Source organism: Strix uralensis, chromosome 1 (assembly GCF_047716275.1).
Source record: "Strix uralensis isolate ZFMK-TIS-50842 chromosome 1, bStrUra1, whole genome shotgun sequence".
NCBI classification, from domain to species: Eukaryota; Metazoa; Chordata; class Aves; order Strigiformes; family Strigidae; genus Strix; species Strix uralensis.
This window is the reverse complement of record NC_133972.1, coordinates 118438286-118454094: the sequence shown is the minus strand read 5'-3', so window position 1 is coordinate 118454094 and position 15809 is coordinate 118438286. Positions and strand designations below refer to the sequence as shown.

Here is a 15809-nt window from a genome sequence, read left to right as displayed (position 1 = left end):
GCTGAAGTGGGAAACTCGTGTGTAGTGGAAGAGATCAGAATGAGCTCATGTAGTTTGGATCTGCTCTTGTCAATTTATAGATGCATTTGCAAAGGATCAGCTGTGTTAGATTGATTAGCTTCTCTCAGAAGGAATAGCACAGACACTTCATCTCCCAGGGGCTTAGAGGAGTCTTAAGGAGTTTTAGATTTTTAGATTTTCTTGTTCTAGCCTGTAAGAAAAAGGCAGGGGTGGTGGGGGTGTTTGTTGTTTCCTTTGGGGTTTTGGAGGAGAGTTGGTTTTGATTTTGGTATGGGGATTTTATTCTGTGTTTTGGTTTTTTGGGGCTTGGGGGTTTTTTTCAGGTTTCCAAACTGAGGGAAGATTAGGTTTTCTCTGGGAGCATCAACCTTTTACTTCAGGAGTTCTCCTGACATAGACTGATCTCTTCTTTATGATTTCCCTGGTACAGACATTTGTTGTCTGAAGATTGTAGAGTTTGTTTTCAGGCTCTTTTTGTAATGACTTCTGCCTACCCTTTTGGCAACAGTTTAAACTCAGAGGGTGAGATGATATAATCAACATACTCTTCTTAGCTGTGTTTGTTTTTTAAAAAAAGGAAAGGTGCCCTCAAGAACAGTAACTTTAATTGGGTTTTTCTAGTTTTCTTCTAATCAGAATAAATCTTTTAACTTCTTGCTTCAGAAGTACCAAGGAACAGCCTTTTGTTTTTCACTGATTGGCAAATCAGTGTATGTGCCTATTCTACCTTTAGAAAACAAATCTGTTAGTGGTTTCATCTGATCATCTGTTGAGAATGATATAAAGCTGTGGAGTTGTGATAGCAAAGATAGCTGGATAATGTGTTTCTGCAGCATGTAATGAACAGAAAATGTTATGTCTGTATAGTTGCATCTATATTGGTAGGCCAAAATGTTGGGGTTTGCAGAGGGTTCTTTCAAGTGGTCTTTTCACTAACCTGGTATCTTTTACATACTGTGACATCCTATATTACCAAAGCAATCAAATGTAAGTTAATGTTGTGCCCATCCATGTTTTTCTCTGTTTATCCTGAAATATGTTTTATAAACCCCAAATCCCACATTTATGCAACTAAAAGTTCTGAATAGATTCTACGTATTTTTTCTAAATTTGATACCAGTTTAAAAAGTTTTTTCATGAATTTTCCAAGTTCTTAGTAAATTTTTCTTTAGAAAGTGAAACACTATGCTATTATTCTTGTGGAAATAGAAAGGGAGTTGTGTATGGATGGATTACAGGGTGGGGGTGGAGGCAGGGGAGGGTTGTTAGAGGTTTTTTGTTGTTACTGTGTTACTATTCACAGTCTGAATTGCAGTGTGGGCTTTTAATGTGCTTTTAATGTGATTGTTATGTTATGGTCAGGGAAGGAAATTGGGATTAGTCGTTGAAATTTAGCAAATTCTTGTCCATTTTGTGTTGTTCCTTTGCTTATTAATCAAGGCTCTAATAGTGAACAGCAGTTCTACAGTGATGTATCTGGAAGTAGAAATAACACAGCCGAGTCTAATTTTAAAAAGAAAGAAATGGCATTGATTATTTTTAGTAAGGTGACTTTAAAACTTTTTGAATAAACTATGTAATACACATACTTACACGCATGCACATACATTCTCACATAGCAGTCTTTTCAGTCTATATACGTTATAAGACTATTCTGCTTTATGCAAAAATTACTTAGTATACTTTTTATTTATATTAGAGCAAGGACAAGATTGCATCCTACAGCAAAACTCCAAAAGTGGATAGGAGTGATGTGGGGAAGGAGATGAAAGAAAAGTCTTCCATGAAACGTAAACTTCCTTTTACTATTAGTCCATCCAGAAATGAAGATCGCAATTCAGACACAGGTAGAACCTTTTTATTTCCTTAATTAATTATTTGTTGGTAAAATACATCCTAATTTAATTAATTGTATATTATGTTTTTATATTGATTATTTTTTCCCCTATAAAAAAGGGTAAAAGTTGCTTGCTTGCTTCTGATTGTTACATTTCAGTCTTGATAGGCTTTCATCCTATCATTAGCAAGAGCTAGTATGCCAGCATAGTTTATCTACATTTTCCAGTTGTTTCCTAACCTCATTCTTTTGCTTCTATTTTAGTAATAAATCTTTCTTTTCATTGTCATCTCTAGAAGTCCATTTGTTTAAACAAGTAAACTGATGAAAAGACATGTAAGTGCCTTGATTTGAGACACAGCTGTCAGCCTTTCTAGCCTTTTTTGGGGAGGGAGAGTGGGAAAGATTGGTAGATGTACTGTCTTCCATATAAAAGGAAAGGTTGCTAAGGTTACGAAACTAACTAAACTAGCCATGGAGAGCAAACTTTCTTTCAGTCTAAGCTCCTGTGATCTGTTCGGGATACCTTTTCTGCACAGGCTGGTAGTTCTTCCTAATTTAAGCATATTCTATTAAAACTGATTTCAAGACTTCAAAATACCATTCTTAACATGGCTCTTCTCAAATCAAGATGGAGGGATCTGGATATATTCCAAGAGTACAGCTATCTCTGAGTCTAGGTAATTAGTTATCTATGCCATAGTTCAGTAGTAGTTCTGTTGATAGCAAAACAGTATCTGTGCCCTCTGGAAGGCCACCCGAAGGTATGTTGCCCAAATTTCTCAGAGGCTCAGTACTACAGTTTCTTATACACTGCTCATTGTACATTTGAATATTTTCTATTACTAAAGAGGTAATTCCCTTAATATGCTTAGATTTAAATGCAAGATCAACATGAGCTGAGGTATATAGTTCTAAATTTTGATTTCATGCAGAAGATTTGACTCCTGGATATTACATGCATATTTTTGTTACTGTAAAGAGAATATGGTATGAAATCCAAACTTGAAATAGATTACAAAATAGTACTCTTGGCTTTAGATCTCTGTTTTCAGTGGTTCTACAAAATTCTAGATTCTTACACTATTCATGATACCACTTGATTTTGAAAAGACCATGTATAAATTAGAAGTATGCTCCCAGAATCTGCTTTATTAGTTTTATTGCTTGGTATCAGACCCTAACTATTTTTCATAATGGAAATAAATATATTTAGAAGTAATATTTAGCACTTATCTAACATTTTCTGTGTTGAAAATCTTTTGTCATCTCTCCCCACCCCCATCAACTTTAAATAATTCATTGTTACAGCATCTTGTAAGGTAACGTAATTTTTTGTGTTTCTCTTGCTATAGCATCTACTGTCACAGTTGCCACAAATAAGATTGCATGTCTAAATGCCTAGAGTAATCACAAAAAGACAATGTACACACTACAAAATCTTTTTGTTACAAGTTGCAGCAGGGAGATGAAATAAACAGTTCAAGTAGGGGCAAGAAATACTTAATATAACAATAAAAGGCATACAGTTTTTAACTACCGTGTAGCAAACATTATAGCTTGTTGTCCATTTCATGACTGCTGAAGGTAAGGAGGTAAGAGCAACTACCCCATTTCACATATGAGGAACTTGGTACCAAAGCTTTCCAGAAACTTTAGTGGCAGGAGCATTACTAGGATGAAAAAACAGTTCTTGTAATGCTGATTGTGTACCTAACCAATTAGATTAGTCCAGTGGGAATTAACCACTTACACTGGTGCCAGGTTTGTCACTGACATGGATTAGGACTGACATGAGTGATCATGAAATGCGGTGCTACTTCTGACACAAACTTGGCATTACACATTGCAAAGGTTTGCTGTCACTGGACTAAACTGTTACCTCTGATGGAAGTGTCTCCCTGCTAACTGTGGACAGAGAATGGCAAATGGTACTTGGGAAGGAAGAAAGTAAGTTTTTGGAGATGAGAGTGTAACCAGAGGCAGAGGGGAAAAAGAAAAGGTGATGGAAAGCTTCTTATCAGACAGCAGTGCTGGTGTTTTTTTTAAAAAAAAAAATTCAATTTTCTTCTGATACTTTGTGAAAATCTGTAGTGGTATTTTAGCGGAATGGCCAAAGGTTGTATATACAATTCATAATTGAAAAGATTCTGAAAAAAAATATTTGGTACTACTCCATTCTTCCCACTGTCAATTACAGTTCCAGGGTGTATTTTATTCTTTCTCCATAGTTTATTTTTAATAGCCTTCCAATACGTTTTTTTCAGAGTTCAGAATAGCAAAAAGTTCTTACTGCGTTGCTGAATAGTTTCTCTGTAACAGATAAGACTATTGAGTTTGATTTTCAAATATTTTTAAAGATTTAGAGTCTTCTAAAAATGTGTCTGGGTGAATAAAAATCAAGAAAAGTCATTAAAAGGATTAAAAATTTGATTTAATTAATAGTTTAATAAATGGTTTATCTCCAAGATACTTGTTAGGGTTGCTAGCTGATAGTAGAAACCCCATGATAATTGGGTTTCATCCTGTTTAGGAAGGCAAATCAATCAAAGAATGGGAATACCTAATTTTTAGAGCTTTACGTCATTAGATCTGTCTCAGTTCTATCTCCAGAGTATTCATTCATAAACTAAGATTTTGTCTTTTCTGCTTTATTTTTGTAAAAATTGCCCCCTGCAATTCCACTTGTTGTTCCTTTCTGTGGTGGGGGATTTTTTTGGTTCAGGTGTTGTCTAGAAACTGTAAGTGATAATGAACATGAACAGCCAAACTGAATATTGTGTTAATTAGGAAATAATTTTTAAACTTGATTCCTACAAAACTATACAGGAAGTAAATTTTACACACAGTCAGCTTTGGCAAGACTGAAACCAAACATCACGTCCCGTAGGAGTCTAGAACAATTCTAGTCCTCTTGGACTAAATCTAAATTTAGATTTAAATCAGTGGTTTTGGCTAAGAAACTGCTGCAATAAATTTGTGATAAATATTTTGAGATTTAGCCTTTAGGTTACTTTCTTAATAATTTCATAGTGTTTAGGACCAAGTACAGTTGCCTGAAAGTAGTCAGCCAATGCCAGTTGAGATGCCTGCAGTAGCTGAGAAGTCTGCACAGGGCTGAAAGATAAAGTGAGTCACGGGAGACCTGTGGCCTTCTGAAGAGGCCAGCAAGACAGCAACAGCACCTGAAATGGCACTAAATACCTGTCTTTAAGCAACAGCATTCTGTTCTCAGTTTCTTTTAATGCAGGGGTGTGCCTATTAGTTACACTGTCCTGGTTTGGACTGCTATCCTAAACTGAGGGCTCTGCTATCACATCCCCATTCTTTGATCAGAGCAACCACAAAAAGCTAATATGATATATACATACTGCAGTCAAATTTATTTATACTGCAAATTTTCTAGTATAACTTAATCTTATGAAGGATTCTACACGCAAGCTTTGATTAAGACTGGTAGAAGAAGGAGAAGCATTTTTCATACCTTTTTAAATAAATTCTCTGATTTGAAGACTCCCAATCCAAACCCATAATTTGATTGAGAAGCCATCACTTATTTAGACTACTTAAATAGCATTATTTAAATTTTGTTAATTTACTTTATTTACTTTTAAACAACCTCTGATGTGGTTATCAGAATAAGAACAACAGGCAAGTGCTGCTTTTGCAAAGGACAAGTTTGTTTGCTTTCTGCACCTTATTAGTATGAAGAGATAAATTTGAATTTTTCATAATAATTAAATATAACTGCAGATCAGAAAAATCTTTTCATTGTGAAGATAAATGTAGGAGCTTTTTTGCCTTTTTTTTTTTTGTAGTCTTATTACACAGCTGATTATTGAGGAAGAACAACGAGAGTTACAGTTACACTGAATGTGCTAATCTGTTGATCTTTCCTTGAAAATGTTGTTCTCCAGATTTTCTGTTTGTAGTAGCATCTCAGTTTTGTTTTCTGACCCCTTCAATTCCTGTCTTGGAAGTCCAAACATGGCACAGTCATATTTCTTTTAGCATCCAGAAGAATGAAACAACTGACCTCTTTTTGTTGTATGTGTACATCATAGTAACATAATTTCTATACTTGTGCTTCCCATAGTTACAAGAGGTTAGTGGAGCTATTGCTGTTTACACACTTGCTTGCTGGGTCTGGAGTTATTGTTCAACTATTACAAGTTTCTTTAACTGTTGTTTGGACTAGAGGCAGGAAAGTGGAGGTGGTTTTGTTTGTGTGTTTGGTTAAATAAATATGCCATACACTTAATTAATTGGGTATTGCAATAGTACCTTGATAGCTCTACGGTGTATAGTATACTGTGAGTATACTGTGATGATTTGTCTCTTCATCACATTCTAATCTTTCTCTTTGGGGATAGGAAGCAGCAGTCGATCATGGTGTACTTCTCTTTAACTTCAGTCACATTGCTACATCCACACACATCTTAATAACTCTGTCTCTCTTAACTTCATCATATGCAGTATTGATGGTCTTGACCTGTCTGCTACAGTGGTTAGTAATAAGTATATTAGTCTTTTGTTGTATATCACTCCATCTTACAACTTGCTTAGAAGCATTTAGTTCAAGCAGTTTGTATTTTAGCTTTGCGTGGTCCTATTTCTTAATCCTGGTATTCCTTACAATTTGCACTATGATAGGAGTTTTGCATGAAACCAGACTATCATAAGCCCTGATGTTTGAATTTGGTCTTTTTGCTTTATTTCCTTTATCCACTAAAGTGATTATTTTACCAAATGGAATATTCTGTTAGTTTGGCATGGTTTGTTTTGAGAAATCCACACGTTACATTATTTAATAGTTTATTTTCCTAAAACATTTAGAAATTACTTGATTGGGAATTCACAATTTATCAAAAAAAAAAAAGTTACGTTATTGAGTGCCTTGGGACATAATCTGTGATGCATAAATTCTCCTAAAATAATCGCTAATGACTGATGTTTCTCATTTCAGTACGTTTAAGTACTGTGAGTGAATTTCATGAAGCTCTCCTACAAGTAAGTGCTCAAATGCACCTAAATCACTGTTTCACATAACTCAGCTATTTTTAAATCCTTTTTTTAAAGTGTTAGGTGAAAAGCTTACATTGCAAAAGGAAAATCTTAAACGGAATTTTGTCCTGATAGATTTGGATGTATATTATGAAGGTTATTTAATAGATAATTGAATGTGAAGGCACTTGAAGAGTTTTGATTTTTATGTTCTTAGTAACAAATAAGAAATTCCCTGATGTTCTATTTCTAACTGCTAAAGAACACCAAAAAGTGATAAGTGAATGTAAAAGAAGGTAGTTGTATTCCATAGACTTTGAAAAGAAGATGCTTAAAATCTACAAAAACTCCGAAACCTAAATGACTTTAACAGTCAATTTTATACATTAAATTCTACCTAAACTTAATTTCTTAAACTGATATTATTCCTCTATTAGGGACGTTGTAACTGTTCAAATTGTATAAACATCAAGTACACAGCTGTGAAAACTTTTCTGTTACCACAAGATAAAGAATAGCTAAAAAGTTAAAGTTCTGAAGTTGGTCTTCTCCTGCTAAATATAGTGTACTGTGTGATGATATTCTTGGAGCAGTGAAAACAAAGCTTACAGTATATTCTGCAATAAGCATAATGGGGGTTCCCAGTAATTTATAAGAATTTTTCTGTCGATTTGTGTAGCTTCTTTATCGATAGTTGCATTGTTGTTTTCCTTGGATTTAAAAAAAAAAAAAAAGTTTTTACAATCTGATTTTGTTATTTATTTATTTTTTCGTGTATAAAAATTTCTCTTCTACGTGCACTACTCCCTTCCTTTTGCTTCTTTCTGGCCCTTTTGTCCTGTACTTGTACATTCAGAACCAGGGCATATGCGTGAGATCTTGTTGGGGAAGAGCAATAGCCTCTTACAGGACATGCTCCAGTAAATGGATTATCAGATGCACCTGCTTTAGTTCTGAGACTTTTTTTTTTAGTTTGTTGTTGATCATATTAATTTTTTGTATTGAACTGTTTAGATTTACTGAAAACACATATGAAGTCTCACATAAGTTTTAATAAAATTGTGTCCTTTTTTTGTGTGCTAAGGGCATATTACAGTATAACTTGGTGAGAGCAGTTGTATTCTTTCTTGGTACTTTTAATTGGTAAGCTCTAGAAATGCTTTGCAAACACAGTGTTAATAAAGAATAATAGAAGAATAACTTGCCCCACCACTGGAATTCATTGGAATATATAGGGGAGGATCTTTGTGTGATTTGACAATACTAAACGTGAGATGGCAACAAACTCATTTACTTAGTAGGCTTTGCTAACAAAATTATTTTTAAAAAACCCCAAACAAACCTAAAACCCACCAGATAAAAATACCTGGAAAAGTACACAGTATAGTAAAAAGGTAAAAGCTAGATCACCAAAAAATTTATTTCACTTATTTTGATGTATTATTTTCTCAAACTGAGTATAGCTATAAAATTGTAAGGAATAATTCAGAATGGAAATGAATGTGTTTTTCAAGAAAAGAATCAGGAGCAGTAAATAACACAAGCTAAGAAACAGTAGATCATGCCAGACAAACTGAAATGTGTTGTTTTGATGGAAATAGTAAATTAGTCAATGAAGGGTACGATGTACATTATCCTTGGAGAGAGAACAGCATATTTGCAGTGAAAATGGGAAAGTACAATTTCATTTTAGGTTTTATTTAAATTTTCCTATGCAGACATTCTACCAATAGAACAGTAGTGTTGATTTGGATATTGAATGAATTTTTAGATATTCAGCAGTATGAAATGAATGTAGTTCAGAAAAAAATCTCATCAATTACTCTGTAAAAGGGATCTTGTTTCCTTTTTAAACATGATGATACATTTGTAGGGTTTTTTTAATATGTACATAGGTCTGTAGCTTTCCATTCTTAAAATAGTCTTGCTCATAATTGTTTAGTCTGTAAAATCATGTATTTCTTATTTGGTCATTATGGAATTCAAAATGTGCACTAATTATGTGCCTTCCTGTGCCTCTACAGCATTGTGTTACTAGAGTCTGTGTATGTAATCAAACCTAGAAGATGGGATTTAGAGAAGGGTAGGAAGGCAGAAGATGAGTTGAGAGGAAATGAATGACACAAGGAGGACCACAGAGGGGGCCTAAGGCAGAAGTGGAAAAAATCTAAAGCAAAAAGAGTCAGTTTGGGCTTAATGAAAAAGGGAATGGTACGTGGTTAGGAACCTCAAAGGAACTTAAGCTTCTAATTTGTAATTTTTATTAATTTTTGGCTGTCTGCAGTAGGTTAGTGAAGTTTGCCTCAGTGGAGTCTTCTGTTTTAAGATTTTCTGCTCTTGAAGATAACAAATTTTTTTTTTTAATGAAGTTTTCATACAGGTGTTTTAAGGTTGAGATTTAGGAAGGGAAACTGGGAGACCAGTATAATCATACGGACAGTAATAAAAATACAATTCTTCCCCAACCTTGACTGTAGCTCAGTTGCATTTCCACTCTTTTTTTTAGTATGGCCCAAAATACTAAGATGAACTAAAAGCGGATGAACAGTGCCTCATCAGATGGTAGTTAGTCACAGTAAGAATAAGATGAAATAACTTATTACAGAAAGAATTAAAAAGGTCAGTGTGGCAACCAGGTTTATTTAACTAATAGTAACAACCCCAACCAAGCCTCAACCAATTCCCAGCCAAATTCTAGCATACTAGTATGGCCGAGTATGATTAATCAGTCCAACATCTTTCCCCTCTGCCCCCTTTAATTTATTACATATTCCACATTGTAATTTTTAGATCTCGGCTTTGTTTCATGTTCTTGCTTGCTGTGTGGGTGTTAGCACATCAGCCAGCCACAGAGGAGAAAGTAGGCAATAGACATCCTTACTGAATTCTGTCCCTGTCTTTGTGGTCAGTAGTCCAGCCTGGAGGGTGAGTTGGGTTTACTCGTGACTGTAGGGTTCAGAGTCCTGACTGGCTGCTTAAAGGGAATGTGGTTGGTAGGGAAGCTTCCAAAAGGAGAGGTTGCAGTAGAGTGAGCAGGGTCTCTGGAAAAGCTAATACTGAACATGGGCTTTTAAGGAGAGAACGAAGGGAATTATCTGCTCAGAGTTTGGAGATGTCATTTTTGTTGATTGAATCTGTTACTCTTCAGACCATTCCTTCTTGATGTTGGTGGTTGGAAAATTTTTTAATTCTTTCAAAAAATTTTAATTCCAAGTCACCATATATGTGACTAAGGTTCCTTAAGCCATCTTTTACATCCAAGCAGTAATCTTAGGGGCTCTGAAGAAAAGAGATTATAGATCTAACACGCAAGTAATATAAGCTGCTTACAAAATATAGAATGTTGAATTTGTTAAGACAGAAAAAGAGCAGTTGCCTGGAAAGATGAGATAATTACAGAAGATGAACGGTCTTCACTACACATAAATGCAAATTAATAATGTGTCTAGAAAATACAGTTAAACAATAATGACCAGGTAGGGAGATATGTGGAAAACAGTTGTATCGAAAGAAATTTTATGCATTGAAAGTTTGTACTTGTTTGATGTTATGATGGTTAAATACTGCTCCAGTTAAAAGTGATTTAGTTGAAATTACTTAATCACAAATCAGTTGTTTTCTATCATACTTTAATCTAAATGCCTGTGTTTTGGTTTAGGAGACCTTTATACAGAAAAATGAAGGAAGAACTTTTGAAAAGAATAGAAGACATGGACCAAAGTTTCCAAATTACACAAATAAAATTCTAGTTTTGAAATCCATTAGGTATTAAAAAGTTGTCTGATTTCAGAACACATTTAACCAGTCTGAAGATCTGTGGGAGTTTGTAGGTACTGAGCAGCTTTAGAAATGGTCTGTTTATTTAGATGTGTAATTTTAGCTCCTGGTTTAAAACTTGGACATGAAATATTAAACAACTACCATAAATATTCATAAAAGGAAATAAGTTATGTATATAAAATAGGTGTATGTTTTTGAAGGATATGAATTTTGGAGAAGAAATTGCTCTAAGGTGAAGTAACAGGATGTGTTTGAGACACACAATCTTTTATCCAATTACCTAACAAATACCAGTATTAAAAAGTCTTTTCTAATTTTTAACATGGTGTCCAGAGAGAAGTGGAGTAGAGCACAGTCTCAGACCCGTATTCAAGGCTGAAAGTTGACTAGCTGATCTTACAAAATTTTTTAAGAGCCTGACTTGATTCTCTGAAAATTAAAGTTGTGACATATATAGTCTTCCTGCTGGGAAACAGGTTTTTCATCTTTTAGAAATTCTTAGTGATCCTCCTTATAGCTTTAAGTGCTTTAACTCAGTAGCTTATTATCCTGATTAGAACAGGTAACCAAAACTAATGCAAATGCAGCAAATTAGAGATGCAATTTCTGGTTTTCATCACCTGCCACCAATCACCAGTTCACATACCTTAAAAAGCTGTTTTATTTCTAGAAAAATGTTCTAATAGAACAGCAGTTTGAGTTTTTAAATGTTAATATTTCCAGAGAAGGAAGGTCCGGAAAAAAAGAAAATGAAGAAGGATGCTGGAAATAAGAAATCAACACCAGTTAGCATTCTTTTTGGTTATCCTCTGTCAGAGCGCAAACAGATGGCACTTCTCATGCAGATGACAGCAAGAGACAACAGTCCAGGTGATCTTACGAAGTTAACAGTTTTCTTCCTCCTGCTGGTTTAATTCTGTTCTAATAACGGTATTCTGAACCCTGCTGGTTTTCAACAATCCTTGCTTTTTTATTGAAATTTTTTAAAATTATTCGTAATTCTATTGTGCATTGACGAGACATCTGCTGAAAAATTCTTGACCTTCTGTATTTATGTGCAAAGCTTTGCATTATGATATCTGTAAAACCTGAAAATCTCTTTTCTTCCTTTGATTATTTTTGCCTCTCAAACACTGTTCCATATGCATTAATTAAAACCTGAAGTACTCTCTGTTTTTCATGAAGTTTAACTGCTGTCTCATTGCTTCCACTTGGAGCAGGATTTTAATTTAGAAGGAAACGGGATCATTCATCTCCATAGGATTTAGTGGGAGTGGGGAAACACCTTGTTTTTAATTCAGAACCTCAAACTTACCTTGATTCAGTTGTATTTTAAAAGTCTTTATGTATGTCTATGTTCTACCCATGTAATGTTTTTACAAATTTGGCGTTTAAAAGTGAGTGGCTACATTTCCTTAAGAATTTGGTGCCCGTTACATATCCTGCTATGTTTAAAACAAAATCTATGTAGAGAAAGGCAAGCCAATTTAATGGCAAGAGTAGGTATCTTTAAAAAGCTCCTCAGACTTTGGAATAGTTTGTGGGGTAAAAAGGATATTCTTTAGTCTCTCTGGCCAGGGAAGTCTACCCCATATATGAAAACCTTTGAGTCCCTAGCCCATGGATATGTTGTTCTCAGTTGCTTGAGAGATTAAACTCAAGGAATTATGAAGATGGAAACTGCAGACTGATACGCTTTAGCTCTCTGTGGCAAATTATAAGAGTTGCAGAAGTTGGAACTTCTAGGTTCTCTTCTTTCCATCAAACCTCTACAAACATTGCCTGAACTATTGCATACTTTTATTTAAACTGTTACTGAAATAGAACAAGACTGCTTTGGTTAGGGATTTCACTTTTAATTAATAGGCACTATTCAATAGAATAATGTTTGAAGGAAAATATTTTAGCTAGAATTCTATTATTTCAGTATATATTTATATTCATAAAGCACTCTTTTGTCAGAAGCATATATTCTGTCAAATATGTTAATAACTTTAATTACAGAAGATGATATTTTAACTGACTCCCTGTAACCAAAGACTACCAGAAGAATACAATACATGCTGTCTTACTGCAGTTTCTCCTTTTGTGTAAATCTGGCTTTATGGCTCCCCTTAGTTTTGAGAAAATACTGAGAAAATTTAGTAATAGTAGTTTACTGTCCAGTCCACCCAAAAACATTTGTGGTGGCACAACTGAGAAGGTGCAGGGAGTACAATGCACAAGTAATTCCTTAAACTGACATCCAGCTACATAAAAATACAGCGGAAGTGTGCTGGAGGACAGAGAAGCAGTGTCGTTACTGATCAGCACAGTGATGCTTTGTATTGTTTCAGCAGAATTTATACCAGAGTATGTGAACCTTGTATTTTGGATAGACTTAATATGTCGTTGAAACCCACTTTAAAAATAGTGACATTGTGCAAAACACCCTTTTGCACGTTGCAGATAGGCATTATGTTGGTACATGTGAAGTGTCAAATGCATCCTTCATTTAACTATAACTATTCAATGATAACTGTAGTCTTTGAATACATTTGTTAAAATGAGATGAAGTAAAAATAGTGTTAAATAACTTGGTGACCATTAAAAAACTTGTGTTGTAGATTCCACCTTAAATCATCCTTTACAAACAACGCCAACACAAAAGAAAACTTCAAGCTCCTCTTCAAGACAAAAAGACAAAGTTAACAAAAGAAATGAACGAGGGGAAACTCCTCTACATATGGCAGCAATTCGAGGGGATGTTAAACAGGTTAAGGAGCTAATCAGTTTAGGTGCAAATGTGAATGTAAAAGATTTTGCAGGTAAGTTGATACATGTTCTCTAAACTGTACAAATCAAATGTAACTGCTGAAGTTGTCAGTGATTTAATTTCAAATCATGTTTTTATTTCTGATGGCAGTGGTAGTACCTAGGACACTGTAGTACATAGTATATTATTAGAATGGTATAATAATACCTGGATGTTTCAGTTGCGACCAGGGCCTTTGCACACTAGGCATATATAAAAAATAAATATATGTGCACACTTGCTGAACTTTGTAGAATTGTACTAGGCAAAGTCAGTAACTGATAATGGGTCTGTAGGCTGTGTGAGATGTAAAGTTTAGTAACAGTGAAGGTGGTAGCACTTTAATGTACGGGTGTGGTATAGCTTGCACTTGTCATCTAGTCCTGCTAGGTTAATGCTAGTTTTGATATGCCAGTATCTGCTGTGATACCAGCACTGATTGATAAACTTTAAGGTAAGTTGTAACTTGTACCATATTTTTAGTATCCTTTATTTGGTATCTTTCTTTACTTTTCTTAGTATCTGCTTAGTAACCTTTCTATAAGGAAATGTCTGTGCTGCCTGTCTGTCTGCAAAACCTCCTAAATAATTTTTTGGAACCTGCTGGCAAACTTTTGCCTATTTTGCTTTTGATACTCTCACAGTAGTTAAGTTTCCACACAATTTAGTAAAAAATCTCCAGCAGAGTAAATATGAGATCCCCAAAGTATTGCTTCCACAGAAGACAGAACCTGCAGTTCTGAGTTCAGTAGTTGCCAGCTGTTGATTGGCCAGGCACCAAATTAAATGCATTTACGTACTGAGATAAGCCAAAGTACCTGCTGGGTTTTTCTCAGCCAGTGTAAAGGGGTGTAAGACTTAGGAGCCGGAGTATTGGGTAGACATTTAGGGCATAGTGGGGGGTTGGGGTAGTGAGGAGGGAACAGAGTGGAAGGAAAGCTAAATCAGAGGATAAAGGATTGGTGCAGAGGTGGTTGTGAGGTTGGGTTCTAAGAGACATTTATAAAAAGACAGGTTTCAGTAGACCTTTCTCCCTTAGATACAAGGACAACTCTAAAAATAATACAAGTGTCAAGTGCACATTATAACAGCATAATGAACAGCTCCTAATATTCTACCTCTCAACATTAGCCATTAAATGCTGGCTTTTTTGCATTCGTAGTAGAAGTGGATCGTGGGAAAGTGAGGAAATAAGTATGAGAAAGAGCCGTGTTGCTTCTGGTGATGTTCAGAAAGACTGGGCTCCCAATGCAAAGGGTAATGCTGAAGAAAAGGTGACAAAATTTGTGGGGAGCTGAGGGCATCGCAAGGGAATAAAGAGAATATTGAGAATACTCGCTGGTATTATTAACTGACAACACTAGGAGTTTCAAGTTTTTCGAGTCATTGCATAATAGAAACAGAAACATAATGAAGGTCTGAATGAGAGTTTTGACAGACCTACAGTGAAGCCTGCTAAAGATGCTCAGTTTATGGGTCTGAATGGTTATAAGGAAAATTATACTTTCAATGGGAATGGTGAGATGACCTGAGGTAGCAGGCCCAAGTGAGAGAAATTAAGAATTATATGGTACAATTAGTGGTCAGCTCAAACTTGACATCAAGAGATTAATGAGATGTGCTAAAATCTTGATTTTAGTTAAGAAACATATGAGTGATTTCTGGGTGTACAGAGGGTAGCTGAATTTATGTTTGAAGATGAGGCTGCCCAGGACTCATTTGTAGAGAAGGAAGAAAAAGGAAGCAGAAGTAAAACCCAGGGGGATCTTCAGAGAAGTTGAGAGGGGAGGTGAGAACTTGTTGAAAAGAGCAATTTTAGAAAAGGCAGGGGAAGTTCAAGGGAAGTCAAACCCATATAAATCACAGCAAGAATAGAAACACTTCAAGAAGAGATGTAGTGGGTTAACCTTGGCCAGCTGCCAGGCGCCCACCCAGCTGCTCTCTCACTCCCCCCCCTCCACAGTGCAGAGGGAGAAAATAAGATGGAAAAAAGCCCTTGTGGGTTGAGTTAAAGACTGTTTAATAAGAAAAGCAAAAGCTGCATGTGCAAGCAAGGGAAAAAGATTAATTCATTCACTACTTCCCATCAGCAGACAAACATCCAGCCAGTTCCTGGGAAGCAGGGCCTCAGCAGTTACAATGGTTGCTTGGGAAGACAAACACCATAACTACAAACATCCCTCCTTCCTTCTCCTTTCCCTGAGCTTTTATTGCTGACCATGACATTGTATGGTATGGAATACACCTTTGGTCAGTTTGGATCAGACTGGTGTGTTATGAACACTGTTTTAACCCCAAATGCAATGCACAGCACTTTGTGGGCTGCTATGAAGTAAGTTAACTTCATAACTTCATCCCAGCCTGACTCAGTAC

At 35.4% G+C, this 15809-nt stretch overlaps 1 protein-coding gene across 6 annotated transcripts in view; it reads left to right on the top strand.

The window, feature by feature from the left end:
- The window catches only part of ANKRD12 (ankyrin repeat domain 12), a 68581-nt gene that overhangs the window by 26706 nt on the left and 26066 nt on the right, over positions 1–15809 (top strand). For 4 of the 6 annotated variants that reach the window (XR_012630089.1, XM_074878323.1, XM_074878326.1 and 1 more), the window contains 3 exons: positions 1721–1868; positions 11366–11512; positions 13249–13449. Coding sequence is in view for 5 of the 6 variants with exons in the window: in XM_074878323.1 (XP_074734424.1) it covers positions 1721–1868; positions 11366–11512; positions 13249–13449 (496 nt within the window). In the remaining variant the exon portion in view is untranslated. Of the gene's footprint in view, positions 1–1720; positions 1869–6824; positions 6869–11365; positions 11513–13248; positions 13450–15809 lie in introns of those variants that run through there. The other 2 variants (XM_074878349.1, XM_074878359.1) reach the window with 2 other exon arrangements.